The sequence below is a fragment of the Cheilinus undulatus genome, linkage group 8 (assembly GCF_018320785.1).
Source record: "Cheilinus undulatus linkage group 8, ASM1832078v1, whole genome shotgun sequence".
Taxonomy (NCBI): Eukaryota; Metazoa; Chordata; class Actinopteri; order Labriformes; family Labridae; genus Cheilinus; species Cheilinus undulatus.
The window spans coordinates 3,216,228-3,231,768 of NC_054872.1; the positions used below are offsets into that span (position 1 = coordinate 3,216,228).

General features: G+C 39.2%; 3 protein-coding genes across 9 annotated transcripts in view; all 3 read right to left on the bottom strand.

Moving 5' to 3' along the window:
• LOC121513252 (vacuolar protein sorting-associated protein 13B-like) overlaps window positions 1-7,591 on the bottom strand; it is a 481,863-nt gene extending 474,272 nt beyond the window's left edge. For all 3 annotated transcript variants that reach the window (XM_041792863.1, XM_041792864.1, XM_041792862.1), the window contains exons 1-3: window positions 7,459-7,591; window positions 5,335-5,500; window positions 4,735-4,878 (exon numbers count right to left, since the gene is read on the bottom strand). In XM_041792863.1, coding sequence (XP_041648797.1) covers window positions 4,735-4,878; window positions 5,335-5,481 — 291 coding nt within the window. In that variant the 5' untranslated portion in view covers window positions 5,482-5,500; window positions 7,459-7,591. The remainder of the gene's footprint in view (window positions 1-4,734; window positions 4,879-5,334; window positions 5,501-7,458) is intronic.
• Window positions 1-15,541, bottom strand: part of LOC121513254 (NLR family CARD domain-containing protein 3-like) — a 945,231-nt gene that overhangs the window by 802,405 nt on the left and 127,285 nt on the right. The gene's annotated exons all lie outside the window — the stretch shown is intronic.
• Window positions 11,273-15,396, bottom strand: osr2 (odd-skipped related transciption factor 2). 2 transcript variants are annotated; one of them, XM_041792880.1, is made up of 4 exons: window positions 15,131-15,396; window positions 12,181-12,867; window positions 11,961-12,060; window positions 11,273-11,753 (listed from the first exon to the last, which is right to left on the bottom strand). In XM_041792880.1, exons 2-4 carry the CDS (start codon window positions 12,828-12,830, stop codon window positions 11,571-11,573), a joined length of 933 nt encoding a protein of 310 aa, XP_041648814.1. In that variant the 5' UTR covers window positions 12,831-12,867; window positions 15,131-15,396; the 3' UTR covers window positions 11,273-11,570. The 2 variants fall into 2 exon arrangements, with proteins under 2 accessions (XP_041648814.1, XP_041648815.1); XM_041792881.1 differs by having other exon boundaries at window positions 11,273-11,671; window positions 15,131-15,395.

Sequence of the window (15,541 nt, forward strand, 5' to 3'; positions counted from 1 at the left end):
CAACTTCCAAAGTTACTTAAATGTGTATGAGAAAATTATTTCAGACCAGTGTTTCTTAAATGCTGTGCTGTGAGCTTTGGTGTGCCATAAAATCATTCGTTTTTCTACAACTGAGCAACTTCAGCTACTGTCACGTGATCTAAAGAGGAGATTGTGTATGGATATTGATAGATTCAGATTTTATTCTTGATCTCGGCTGTGCCTCAGACAAAAAAAGGTCAAAACCACTTTTACAGATTTTACATAACCCAACAGAGTAGTGGTGCACCGATTGCAATTTCCTGGCCGATCACCGATCTTTAAAAAGCCTGACCTGCCGATTCCGATTTTGGCCAATATCGACTTTTTATAACTGACAGCATACACCTTCAATGTTCCAATCTTAATTTATTGAACAACATTGAACAATACCCGTGAAACAATACAAACTTCTTGTTTTAACCGCACATGCGGTAGTTCTCTCAAATATAAATGAAAAGTTTAAAGCGTTGCTGTCCAAACTACTAAATCATATCAGTTCCTTTAGTCTTTCATTTTTCACATTTTAGTAGGTAGAGGTATATGAAACGATCTTATCCACCGATCTTATTTGCAAGGATTGGCCGATCGCCGATCTCCTAAAATTAAGGAAATCGGCGCCGATACTGATTTTGGCCAATCGATCGGTGTACCCCTATCTCAGAGTATAATGATATTTTTAAATAAGATGTAGAGCATGAAAAATATCATTTATATCGAATAGTTTATGATGATTCAAGAGACAAAAACAATGCCAAGCCTTTGGATCGAGAGTAAAAACCACAGTTATATGCTCAGTGACCAAGATAATCCTTTTAAAATGTGAATTTTGTGTTGAGGAATCATCCTTTCATGTATTCCAACTTATTTAAGGAGCTTTATTATTATTGTTCACACACAGGTAGCTTATTTTTAAGTAAATTTTACAGTACATCTTAACATCGAGTAGCTGGCTGTTAATAAAAGTGCCTGTGTGACATTTGGCCCATGCAGCTTTAATTTACAACTGATTTGTTTTAGTTTATCCACAGGGAAAAATTATCTTACTGTGTATTCCAGCCAGCCAACCACTGAGATATTACCTTCTTAAATGCAAATATAGGAAGCACACAGTTATAAACATTTCATAAATCACAGCACAGTAGTGATCTGTATATCTATCAGGAAGGAGAGTCTAGCAGCTTATTTGATTTCTATGTTTCACCTGAAAACTTTCTCTAGGCTGGAAGTCTTTAATATACCTGAAAACATAGTGATCTTAAAACTAACAGCTGTTTCTAAAACCTTTAGCTAGGCATGAACTGAACCATAAAAAAATATTTCAGGTTGCATTAAACTAGAAACATGATCACATGAGCAGCAGCCACCTGTGTAGGATGCACCATCAATACTGAGCAAGCTCACGTGCTTCAAATGTTCTGCCCGTCTCTGTAATTAGCTGTAATTGAGGTTCCTTGAAATTGCTTTCTCCTGGGACATACGGCACAGGAACGTCAACCTCCCCATAAAGAGCCAGCACAGAGCTACACACTCAATCTGCAAACTGCATGGGCGGCAAATGCAATTTAAGGCTCTCCTGCAAGTGTAAGTCCACGCCAATTAAGATCCTGTCATAAGACACACTTTCAAAATAAAAAGTATGGTTATTCACCTAAACAGAAATTATATAGGGATGCATCATTTGGGATTTTTGCTGATGTTTCCTTTTTTTGCCAATACCCGTACCACTATATAGTCACACCTCTTTTAACTGTAAGAAACAACCAGGTCTCCAGGATGAAGAGAGGCTGAGTCAAGCAGAGCTGAGAGAGAAGCAGATAAGTAAACAAGTTTTCAGGGTTTCATTTAAAATGTTCAGGGTCACAGAGGGCCTCTATGAGTGTGTGATGCTCTAGGCTGCCCAGGCATAGCTGATGGTGCATGTGTATGTTTTGCCAGTCTTTAGGGCTGATATGCCAAGCCGATTTGTAAAACAGATATATCATCTGTAAAAACAGCAGAAACTGTCATATTTTCCAAAACCAATAATCAACTCTTTCAGCTAATATCTGCTAATATGGATGCCATGCAGATGTCATCCTGCATCCCTAATAAAGGCAGAACTCCTCTCATGTGCACCACTAAGTGACGTTTACAACCGTTTAAACTAAGACTGGGCAATTAATTGCAAATTAGATGATATAACAATACGGCCTGATGTAATTTTCAAATCACATCAGGTGCAAGATTTATTTAACCTGAAATTTGTGTCAAAATACCAGTTTGAAACATTTCTGCTGCAGAGACGTGATGCATTACATATCATGCATTCATTCTAGTGGCATATTTTCAGAAGAGTGCACAAAAACGTGTTTTCTTGTTAAATATGAGAACTATATAAAAATGACCACTCTCTTTAATACAACAGTTCATATCCAATTTACAGAATGAGTCAAAATCATCAAATTAGATATTTTTTCACAATCGGTCAGCCCTAGTTTAATCCAATATTGTGTTAGTAACAGTAGACAGAGTTATTGCTTGTTTTTGTTGGAAAATACACAAGACGAGGAACTTAAGAAATAATCACATATTAAGTTACAATATTGGGTAAAAAAATCACGATTAGATTATTTCCCTAATCGTTCAGCCCTAGTTTAAACACTGAAAATCTGAAACTGCTGTTTCTTGAAAATGATTGGCATTTACAAATATTCCTTATTTCTATCACTGCTACTTACTTTGTGCTTAAATGTCCACAAGGCTGGGTGAATGTCTTTGCAGTAATGCCATTGAATGAATCGTTTTTCCTAAATAATATATTTTTTCTTACAATGACAGATATTATCTAGGGTAGCACAATATTTAATTTTTGCCAATGGTTCTCCAGCTGCACTGCTCAGGAGAAGACAGCTCTCCAGAGGGTCCTCAACACTGAAAATCACAGGCTGTGTTCTCCTCTCCTTAGAGGAGCTGTTCAGGTCCCGCTGCCACAGGAAGGCCCTGGGCATCCTGAAGGACTCATCCCACTCAGCACATCACCTGTTCCAACTGCTATCCTCAGGAAGACGGTTCAGGACAATAAGAACCAACACCAACAGACTTAAAAACAGCACATATCCCAGAGCAGTTTCAATATTAAATGAGAAACTGCTGGAGCACCAAATGGTACTGGGAAAAAAAAATTCGTAGTACACTGTACAATGACAATAAAAATGATTCTGATTCTGATACCTGATATGCCAATATTTCAACAGGCAACCACTTATAACTCAGTTATAATAACACTGTTGTATACTTTACTGATATCAAAGGCTGACACATGATATATAACCTACTTAATAGCCTATATGGTCAATATATCAGCTTTAATTATTAGCAGAACTTTTCATATCTGCCAGTAACAATAATTAATGTTTTAAGCTTCTATCATGCTGGTAATATCATGCATCCCTAATATCATCTGCAGATAACGATGCAAATATAAAAGAGTATGAACATATCTGTAACCAAAACATTAACGTCAGAGGAACCAGCATAACGTGAACAAGCTTATTTTGTTCAGCACCAGTGCATGATGACAGTGTGATTTTATTATAACAACTCTACCACAAAGTAAAGAGTTTGTGGTCAAGCTGGATATATTTCACCCTTTACCTACTGACCCAGCGCCGGCGCTGTGTTTTTTATGTCCGGAGTATTATTACCGTAACTCTGTCAAAGTTTGTCAGATCAGAAAAATTCCAACCGTGTTGGAAAGCTGAGAATTGTGGGCATGTGCACATATATGGTTCATTACGGTACTCGCAACCATATGACGTGGGCATTCATAGCAAAACACCAGAAATATCGCGAGACCGCTACATGAGTCTCAACACTGTAACTCCTGGAAAGTTTGCTCAATCTAAAAAATTCCAACGCTGACAGAGAGCTGAGAATCTGTCCTTTCCAGCAATATATGATGTGTGGTATATATATTACGGTAATGTCAAACAACACCGCGAAAACGGCAGCTTTAGAAGAGGATCAGTGAGAAAGGAGAGTGAAGGAAGAGAGTAAAAGGAGAGCGAGAGAGAGTGGTGTTTTGTTTTCAAAAATAGTGTTAGATAGTGGCATTTGTGTGTGTCTGTCATGTGTAATAACAATATGTTACTTGAGAATGTATATTTCCACCTTTATTTGCACAAATCGTCGCCTATGTATATAGTTCTCTTTTGCAAAACCAGAGTCCTAGACTCAAAAAATGACTGGTGATTGTTCTAAACATGTATAGGTTTACATTTCAAATGTCAAATCAAAACTTCATGAGCAATAACAAAATTTCTTCTCATAAAAGCCATGAAAAACAAACCTGGTTTTGTGTTTTTCTTGTTTTAAACTGCTGACAGTTCCATATAATGTGCAATAATCATTAACCAGATGTTGAAAAGTCAAGTTCAAGTACTCCTGGGAAAAGGGACCAAAGCTCTCAGATTTAGGGTATTTCCTGACTATTTTACAGCCATAATAACAAAATATGTCCAAATCGCCTTTTTAGGCTCAGTAGGTAAAGGGTTAAAAGAGAGAGGTTGTTTGATCCCATTTCTTTAAAACATAGGAAAGTAAAGACACAGGCTAAACTTTGGTAGGATTTTTAGGCAAAAAACAAACAAACAAACAAAAAGATCAGGGCAGCTCTGTTTTTCCCTGTGGTGGAATCGTAGGTCACACATTTCACACACTGGTAAATCAACAAACCTGGGCTCCATCCTTCAGTTTGAGAATGCACTCCATCGTGTTGATGGTGATGACTACAGGCTCCGAGCCCAGCTTCGTCCAGGGTACATGGATACGTAGCTCATGAATATGACCACTCATGAAGGTAAAAGGCAGCATCAGCTCCTAGGAAAACACAATAACAACAATTATCTTTGATGCCTGCAACTACTAAGCAATGTGTGCTGTCGATGCATTGATGACTTGTGGTTATGATGACAAAAGAAGAAAGAAAAAATAATTTATAAACCAATTCCTTAAAAAACTGAAATCTATAGTGGTTAAAAAATCATGTTATCAGTTATTTATGATTTCAATATGCTAAAAAAAGGCAGGTGATTTAACTTAAAGTAATGATGCATTCAGGGTACTATAGTTCAGAGCCTGAGTTCCATGCAAGCAGCATGGCCACTGGCTCTGCACCACGGTACAACATAACTGCAAAGCATTACTGAAGAAGACAGAACCTTGCACACAACCTATTATGTGCCATAAACTGTAAAATTACATCGTCACCCCCTTTGAATTCCTGGCCTTGCAAGAAGGCAAACAAAAGTTAGGGATACTTTCAACATGTAGTACCTGTTCAAGGACGTCCAGTTTCAGGTCCAACTTGCTGAGCACCACATCTCCTCCCCACAGAGACAGCTGCAGGTCAGATGGCTTCAGATTCTTGATATACTTGTTCACATAGCTCATCAGGAGTGGCGTTACATAGGACTCCAACATTGTGGCCCCGTCTTAAATGCTGGTGAAGGAAACAAAAATAGCAATGCCGTTTATCAATGATTATTTGAAATCGCTTGTCACCTGTTTGGCCTTACTTACTCCGACGTAGGGCTTGAATTCTGTACTTCAGAGAACTGCACTTTTGAGTCATGATCTGTGTAAACACCAAATTCCTTCAATTGCTTATCACCCCTTTGCTGAGACTTGTTCCGACTACTACTGAAGCAATAGCCTATATATGTACTAAACCAGGGGTTCTCAACCTTTTCAGCCCGCAACCTCCAAAATAAAGGTGCCAGAGACCGGGGATCCCCACTGTACCTGAAGGTGGCTGAACAGCCATGAAGATTCAAGAATAGTCATCTGGAGTCAAGGCTGTCCATAAGGGGGATAAAGGGGGAGGACCCAGCCACACTGAGGGCCCATGGAGGTCAGAAAAACCATGGTCTATTGTGAAGCTAAGCTGTGAAAACCATACTTCACATACATCTGATTAATAACCACTCTTATCAAAGAAACAAATATCTTTATTTATTCATTTGTGTAAGAAATAGCCTTGTAAAATGAAAATAACTTATGTTAAAAAACAGAGTTAAAATGGGTTTAAAATTGCTAAAATTGGTTAATAATGGCAAAAATGGTGGAAAAGGTGATGAAATTGGATTTCTAAAGACAAAACAGAGATTGGATAAAAGTGGCAAAAATGGGAACAAAAAGTGGTAAAAGGGGATTAAAAAGTGGTGGAAATTAGGTGGACTGGAATGAAAATTTGATATAAACTGGCAAAAATGGGTTAACTGAGGTTAAAAGGGGCAAAAAGGGGTGTTAAAAGTGGTTGATAGAGGCATCAAGAGGCAGAAAGTGGCAAGAGTTGGTTTAGAAGTGGCAAAAACAGGCAGAAACATTGATGGAAAGACTTTAAAATGGACACAAATGGGTTTTAAGTGGCAAAAAAAGTACTAAAATTGGTGTTAAAAAATGATAAAAAATGATTCACATTTGGTCAAATTGGTGTAAAGTGGCAACAGTGTAATTTAAAAAAGATTCTTAGTTTTTTTAAGGCATCTGGTGACCCCCTCTCAATGTCTCACGACCCCCAAGGGGGTCCTGACCCCCAAGGTTGAGAACCACTGTACTAAACTATATGGATGCACAAAAATGGATTTTTGCTGATCCAATATTCTGAAATTTACAAATCAATTTGAGCTGATACCAATATGGATACCGATATTTAAGAGTTGTTCAGACCTAACACACAATTTTAAGTTTAAGGATGAACAAATAAACAAATTCTGGTCCCTAAATCACACTTTAAAGAGTGAAAAATATACCCTAATATATAATGCAAAGGACTTCTGTTAACACAGGTTTGTTGGGACAGCCTCAAACTTACTTGTTTGTTCAAGTGCTCAATAATTACAGCCGATAATCTATAATCTACTTATTAAGCTAATATCTGCCGATAATATCGGGCATCCACACCAAACTACACCTGCTTTTAAACAGTTAGTTCACAGGTAGTCTTACTGGCCAAGGGGTGTCCCGTGAGTTTTGATATACAGAACTAAGCACTAAAATACTTGCTAGAAAAATCGTTACTTACGCAGCCGCTTTAAGTACCTGAATTAGCTTACAGATACGTGTTATCATTTTTTAGCAAACTTCAGGAGTAGTAGGAGTAGTAGCAGTAGGAACTGACTCTGAGACCAAAGTGTAACGATGCAAATAAATAATGCTTGGTGTCTGGGATAAAACAGTGTCGTCCTCATGTCAGACATGCTACTTAATTTAACTTAGAGCAGAGAAGTTAGCCAGAGATGCTATCTTTAATCAAATGTCATCCCAGCTATACTCACCACAGCTGCCGAGCACAGAAGCTAAGCTAAGCTAAGCTAAGATGAGCAGGAGTCGCCCTGACTTCGTTTCTGTTCATTCCAGGGTTTAACCACTGATAAAAATGGACGAGGTTACGCTTACCTGACACCCGCTTTGTACTGTGTAGGTTTCTTTTCAGTTCCACGTTTTATATCACATATTCGTCCTGTAAACTGACGTTAGCCATCTCTTTCCACGGCAGCAGCTCGTACGTCATCGGTAAACACCAACGCGGCTTCCGTATGGGCTGTGATGCCTTTCAGTCCTGTAGGAAATTTGCCAATCGCTTTCTGTGCACATTTATCGACCGAAATAGTGGCAAGACATTCGACATTGACCGCATTAGATGACAGTATGAAATATGTTCAGACGACTTTGGCGTCGTTAAAAAGAGTGAAAAACGAATGAGCGCCGTCAATCTTATGTATCTTATAAATAAAGTTTGAATTTCAATACAATTTAAACTAAAAAGAACAGCATGTAGAGTAATTTTTATATCATTTATCAATATTGTTAAAATGTGCGCGTACAGACAGGGACGTCATCATCGTTAAAGAATCACTGCAGCCACGGTTATTGCCTATTGTTTGAACCACGCCTGCAGCTCTTCAAAAGACACAACCCGCTGTTGCTGAGGAGGTAAAAGCCTCGCTTTACAACAGGCAGATAGCTTCTGCAGAGGAGAAATATTAACAACAAATAAATGTGGACATATAAAGATAAATGGGCTGTTTTCCCTTCCCGAATCTTTCAAGTTGGTTAGATAGATTCTCTTAAAACACAAAGACTAACCGGCTGAGAAGTAAAGGCATAGGGATCATGTTTAAAAACTCCACTCCCTTTATTTAAAAAAACACCTTACAAACGTAAAAAATAATTCCTGTTAATAATACCTGTAGCCTTTATTTAAATGTACATACGCTTCTTTAATTTTACGTAATTTTTTGAACGTAATCTTGTACGTATCCAGTCCAGACAACTATGACGCTGGATGGAAACAGGTTACGGTTCTGTTTTGGTCAGAAGAACTGATCTCTGTTTAAGTCTGGTTGGTGTTACAGCTCCCCTGACTTTGTCTAATCCGTCATTCTAAATCTGTCACACAAAAATAAACATTTACCAGAGTTTAAAAAATCTAAATTATTCCACACGGTTAAAGGACTCTTCGATGATCTCTATTGTAATACGTCACATTATGATAGTCACAGTTGTCCTGCAGTCAGAGAAACTTCACCCTCCAGGAATAAAGTTCCCAATATGACAGTCCCCATGTGGACCCTCTGCATGTGCACCATGTGAAAAAAAACAAAGTACCGTAATTTTTAGTTCAGTATAAAATGTTATAAAGTGAAAAAAATAAAAATGATGATTGATGATGATTTCTGAGCCCAAACATTTCTGAGTGAGAAAATCGTTTAGTTGATAGTTAAGTCAATAAAGATCTACTCTTGTTACGGAGATGAACCAGTATTTTAACGCATTGTACATCTTTAACGTTTTAATTAGATTGTTTTGGCAGAAACCTCCGTGTTCATGAACAGAATCGTTGGGGTTTCCCTTCATCAGAACCACACTAGACACACACATTTTCAGCTGAGCTTTTTTTTTTTTTTTTTTTTTTTTGCTGATTTTGTCTCAATGAATTTTGTTCATCTGTAACAGGACTCCAAACTTTATACGATTTTTAAAATTTTTATTTCTGAAATTTTCTTTACACACCTGTATCCTGTAGATCCAGTGAAATGGTGTGCAGTCTATAATAATGATAATAATAGTAATAATAATAATAACCTTTATTTATGAAGCACGTTCCAAAACAGACGTTACAAAGTGCTTTACAGAAGACATGCAAATCAAATTAAAATCAGCAGTTCCGTGGGGACAGTTTTGTTTATGCACCAGGTGGACGCATAAACCCAGTTAGATACAAGCTGATACTTTTAAAACATGTTAGCCTATATTCAACCCCTACATAAAGTCAGGGCTTGTTTTCACATGAATACACCAAGAATTATAATTTAGTGAGAGGACCAATCGTATTATCCAACTTATGGTAGTTACCTTTTTTCAAATGTATTATTATTATTATTATCATTATTATCATTATTATTATTATTATTGTTGTTGTTGTTGTTATTATTATTATTATTATTATTATAGTACTACTAGTGGTAATAGCAGTAGTCGGCCAAGTATTCTTAGTCGTTCTTGTGGTTATTATTAGTACTTCTTGGTCCATGTTTTGCATTTGATAACTTTTGAAGGTTGTAAACAAAGAACTGATCTCATTCATCTTTTAATATTTGAGCTTTCAGGTTTCGTATTGACTATGCTTTTCCCCTTTATTGTGTAGAGGCTCTGTGTGTTAGAATAAGGTGGGACGGTGCACGTGCTGTCCCTCGTAGGCCTCTTCCCGGTAACGTCCTTTTAAACTCCTGTAAAAGCTGTTTTTGCAGCTTTTTTCTTAATCGTCACTGGAGGACTCATAGACAAAGCTGACTTTTTCTTTTCCGGTTAAAAATCAGTCTCCAGTCTTTAGCAGCCCAGGAAGGATGATGGATCATCAGAACAGGCCTGAAGGCCAGTCAGCACATGAAGCCATCCGGCAGTGAAGACGGGAGATTCAGACGGAGATCATCTCACTGTCCTCCTCAGTGTTGGTCAGAAAAAGGATTACATTCACTCTCAGGTCTCTGATGGGCTCACGGATCAGCGAGGTCAGATCTGAATGTTGGCCTGAAACACAGAAACCCAACGACCACATAGCCGCTATTTACGCTTTAATAAATGAATAAATGATGGGGAATAATAATAGCCAGATCAGTTTCTTTCTTAACTGTCAGCGGAGCTGGAACATGTCTGCTGAATTTTCAGGATGTGTTCAGATTCTCACGTGGCTGTTAATGAAGCTTTATCAAGCATGTTTTCTACCAGCGAGCTTCCGTACAAGTAAGTAATACAGGATTTGAAAGCTCAATCATCCTGAGACATGGCCACAAAATTAAAGGAGGGGTAAAAACAGTTCAACATGAATAAAATCACTTTGTAGGTTTTATTTGAAGGCCTCATCCTTTATGAGTTACTCATCTGATTCCTGTCATTAGGAAAAAGAGCTGAGCTCTTTCACACTGTAAAACTTAGCATCAATTTTACTCAGAAACGTTGAGTTAAAATTTTAAAACTGGGAATCTGAAAGATAAAAAATGTGACATATAAAGTCAAAATTATGAGATGAAAAGGTCAAAGCATAAAATGAAAGTCAGAATCATAAGTTTGAGTCATAATCTTGAGATGCAAAATTGAAAATCTGAAATAAAAACAAATTAATCCCCCCATCCCCCCGCATTCTTGACTTTTTATGTAATTTTTCTTACTCTTTATTTTTTCAGACTTTTATGGCTTAATAAGGAATTTTAAATCATCAAGTTGAAGTTATTATACTGGAGTTAATCTGCAGACCTCATACTGGTAGGCCAGTTATTATACAAATTGATGTTTACAGTGCACTAAAAATATTAAGTATTGCGCACTCAAAGTAGATGATTCAGCCTAAGTCCTGCAAACTTAAATTAACATTTGAATCTCAGCTTTGAGCACTTAAAATAATTGATTTTAAACTCGTAGTGAATACTTAAGTAGTTCATGTAGAACGGGTACTGCACACTAAAAATAAACACGTTTTTTTAACTCACAGAAGTCCAGTGTTGTTTACCAGCTTCCATATTTTTTTTAAAGTAAACTCAACTAACTTTGTTTTACAGTGCAGTTGCCAGCTTATATTATTATCGTCAAAAGTCTGACAGGACTACATGAGCACATCTGAGACCAGGACTGTGGACTCACGTCATATAAGGGACTAAATCTAGTTTTGGTGTCTGGACCTGCAAACCAGTGAAGTCATTAAAAAGACAGAACGTGTCATGTAAATATTTATTCTTAAAATACATTTAAACACATTTAAAGTCATGATTTTTCTGAGACAACGTTATCATGTCAGGATAAAAACACAGTTTGTACATGGGGCTGATATTCATGGTGCTGTGAAAGCTGCACGCGCCTGGAGCTCCGCTGCTCTCCCCACGTGAGGTGCAAACAAATCCACAGTAGAAAGTCCCGCAGTGAAAGCTGTCCCGGGTTTTTTGGACTGTCTTTGAACAACTGAATTATCTTCCCGCGTTTTTTGACCCATTGTTTGTTTTTGTGTGTGTCCAGCTTTAGAAGTCCTGTTGTGGGCTGTGCGTCAAACTGTGCCGTCGCAAGTCACAGTTGCGCCGAAACACCTTTCCGCAGCGGCCACAGCTGTAGGGCTTGATGTCTGTATGGGTGAGAAGGTGAGTTTTCAGGTTACTTCTTTGATTAAAGGTTCTTCCGCATGTGGGGCATTTGTGGGGAGACTCCTGTTTAGATTTAAAGCAAGCAAATGATTATTCCCTTTAATTGTATCGATCCTCTAGCAATGATCTAATGATTGCTCACACATTAAATAGAAGTGGTGTGTTTATCTCTAGTTGGCCAGACTCTGTGAAATCCCCATGCATGCAGGAGACTGGATCACAACATATCAGGGCTTCACATACAGGATCAGATCAAAACTGGAGGCTTACCTGCATGTGTAAAGTTTTATGGACAGCTAGAGTTCGAGACTGACAGAATCCCTTTCCACATTCTTGACATTTGAAGGGTTTCTCCTTGGAATGGATGTATCTGCAAAACAGTGATGGCACAGAGTGTCACTAATCTAGCATTAGCGCGCTCCCTCACAGAGAACCAGACCTGAATAAACACCAAAACCATGTCACAGATTATTCATAGAAAGCGGTCTACCTGTGGTCTCTGAGGTGGTCCTGTCGTCTGAAAGCCTTGTGACAAATATCGCAGGTGTAGGGCCTCTCGTCTGTGTGGGTCCGCTCGTGGATCAGGAGGTTGTAGGATTTGGTAAAATGCCTGCCGCAGAACTTACAAATAAATTCCTTTTTGGTTTTGGACGGGAGCCTCCCCCGGGTGGGTTTTCTGTCCGGAGACAGCTTGCTCAGCTCGGAGATGGCTCCCCCTAGTCCTGATGCCAGCTTAGTCAATTCCGCAGCTTTCGGAGGGTCCTCCTGGGTAGCAGCGAGGGCCAGGTTGGCGAAGTCAAACCTCGGCCTGTCCTTGTGTAACGAGGGGACGCCGTGCGCAACGCCGGCTTGTTTCTGGTGGAAGAGCTGCGCCGCGGCCGTAAAGGGTAACGCTGGGAAGGGGATTCTGGGGTCTACTAGACCCTGGGCGGCTGCCATCTCCGTGATCGTCGATCTTAGTCCTTGGATGTGCGGGTAGCCCACAGTCCAGTGGTTCATGTGCATGGTCTGCACCGCGCTGAGGCCGTACAGCTGCAGCTGGTCAGCGGGGAAAGTGTTAACGGCCTGCAGGAAGGAGTAGTTCGTCAGCTGGAGGGCCGGGTGCAGGGGGATCGGGGCATGCAAAGCTTTGCTCCCCATCTCGGCTCAGTCCTCTGCAGAAGACACGGTGGCAGCCCTTTGTTTCAAAAAAGAAGGGACAGAGGGAAAAAGGGAACGTGAATGTCATGGTTTTAAAGATCCAACAGAGGCAGAAAAAGCAGAACCGTTTTAAGGGACCAAAAGAAAATAAAAATACAAAAAGAGCCTGCACACATTTATTTTAACATGGATACATTAAGACACTTCAGCGCAGCGATTCTCAACTGGTGGGTCGGGGCCCAAAAGTGGGTCGTGGAGCTTTTTTCAGTGTGTCCAGAAAAAAAAAGAGTTAAAAAGTCAACGAAACGTCCTTGATGAACATGCATCCATACATTATTTTTTACTATATGTTTGCTCAATATTTCAACTCATTTATCTCAAACACAGAACAGCTTATCCCACTCTTGTATGGATCTGGAAATGGGCAAAAGTTTACTGGTAATTCCCTGCAAAGATTAGTTGAAAAAGACGTAAAAAAAAAAACGTATCCACTTACATCTTAAGAAAGTCTAGAGTTAATTGAAAAGTGAAAGGTGAAAAGCCGTAACTTTCAGGTCGTTGAAAAGACGTCTTTATTAATATTTTATAAGACTATTATCGGGCTAATTTGGACCACATCAGAGGACAAAACATTGCCAAATTTTCTTCAACTATCTTTTGAAGAAATTGACTAGATTTAGTCTGAAAAAAGACGTCTAAATGAAGTCAGGTGTTTGCTGGGGGAATGGGGTGTGAATTGTGTCACTTTTGTATCGTCTCTCTTTTAGGTCGTGTCTTTTGTTCCAAGCACGATCCAAACTGCAACATTATCCATTAAAGTAAACATGCATTGCTGAATATTTTTGAAAATCTGGGTCACGATTTGTCATTGAAGAAACTGGTGGGTCCAGTTGAGAACCAATGCTTTAGCCTGTTTAAAACGCACAGTCAGGACGTGCTGACAGCAATTATAGCCTTGTAAAAATAATTATAATTATTATTATAAGGAAAATTGAAATAATACGTAGCGGCCTGTAGTCAAACAAAAACAGAGGAAAAAAATGCGTATTTTATTAGGTGTTTTTCCCACGTGTGTCACTTTGAAAGTACATGAATGATCCATCCATTCTAGATACACTCTAATTAAACTAATCTGATGGACACATGCCATCTTTAACGTTATAAATCACAAACGCAAATCACTCTGATTGGGTTTATTTATGAAAATGAATGCTGCCTGTTGAAACGACACATTTTACAGGTAGGAATAAAATAATTATAAGAAGCCTTTGAGCCGAACTAAACACCTGCTGCCTGCTTTACTTTAATCCCTGCTATAATGTGGCTTTCATTTTGTAGTCGACATTTAATTTAATAGAGTGGGCTAATTATTAATCTTCTTCATTTACAATGTTTCCTCCGGTAGGAGCCAGTAACCTCTGAACTTTAAATCACTTTAAATAATGTTTTTGAATAAAAGAAGGAGACTTCCATCTCTCAGGTAGAGCTGATGTGAGCTGACAGATCAGATTTACAGGCTCTTAGCTTTAAGTTTTGTTTCCCACAGAAAAGAAGTCCAACAAAATGATGACATCGGGACTGGAGGTGAGCCAGCGCTGATCTGACCTTCAGAAAGCTCAGAGAATAAAACTGCCTGGGTTTGGATTGTTAAAGTAACGCTTGGAGCTGTTTAGAGATCAGAGTAAATATTATATTTAAAAAAAACGATTTTTAATAAATCAACATTTTCTAATTCTCCTGTGCCAGCAGAGTTAAAGTGATGCAGATATGGTAGGGACTTTTTACGGTCATATCGTTCGTCTCATTCAGGCTGTTTAAGTCCAGCAGACAGGACAAGGCTCTGAAAGCCTCCACAGGTGCACCTTGCATGTTCTATGTTGTTATTTGCCGAGGTAAATCTTTGTTCAACCTGTTTAGTCCATAACCTTTGGACTTCATTTACACGCTGACAGCAGCCTAAACAGCGTCTAGTCGTGTCTAAGCTCCAGTCCGTGTGGTTTTTGGCAGCTTTTATAAGAAGTGACATGTCCCTCTCACATCAGCGAAGGCCACTGCCTGTTTCAGCCAGATTACGCGCTGCAGGCCGAAAGAAGTCACGGCAGAACGAGAATGACCTTAAGTTTACGAGTAATGCCACGGTCGGCTCTGAGAAAATAGCCTGTGTAATTCAGCACGGTTTAAGGGAAGTTAACTGTTTTACCTGACCCAAATCTCAGACAGACTCGCGCGCTTTTCAAATTAAAAGTACGATCAAGTTCAGTGAAGTTCCCTGACTGAAATCCTGCCAAACAGAATCTTACCCGGTAAAATGTTGCCAAAAGTCCTGAAGCGTGTCAGTAATCCACAATAACTTTAGAGGCGAAAAGCTCCAACAAAGCGCCACTTCAGGCTTTCAAGTTCCAAGTCCAGCAAACTTTCATGAAGCTTTGCAGTCACTCCGGAGCTCTGCAGAGATGTGACAAGTTGTAAAAAGTTGTAGCAGAAGGCGAAGAAGTTCGGAGAAGAGGCAGCAGCAGCGTGGGAGTCCCTTCTGGAGCTGGGGCTGCTGGGAGTGTGCGTAATGCGCACCGATCCTTCACTTTTCAGGGCTCCGGGGCTCTGGGGCTCTCAGCCCGCCCTCCGACACGCCTCCCCCTTTCTGTATCATTAACTTCAGTGTTCCTCTTCTGTTTATTTGTGTTTGGATAGCAACTACGTCTACAGACCATGAA

Excerpts from the sequence above, each read along its gene's own strand:
- osr2 (XM_041792880.1), bottom strand. The coding sequence starts at position 12,830 with ATGGGGAGCAAAGCTTTGCATGCCCCGATCCCCCTGCACCCGGCCCTC. Across the intron at positions 12,061-12,180 it reads GACCACCTCAGAGACCACAG|ATACATCCATTCCAAGGAGA; the intron begins GTAGACCGCTTT and ends ACTGTTTTGCAG. Across the intron at positions 11,754-11,960 it reads ATAAAACTTTACACATGCAG|GAGTCTCCCCACAAATGCCC; the intron begins GTAAGCCTCCAG and ends AAATCTAAACAG.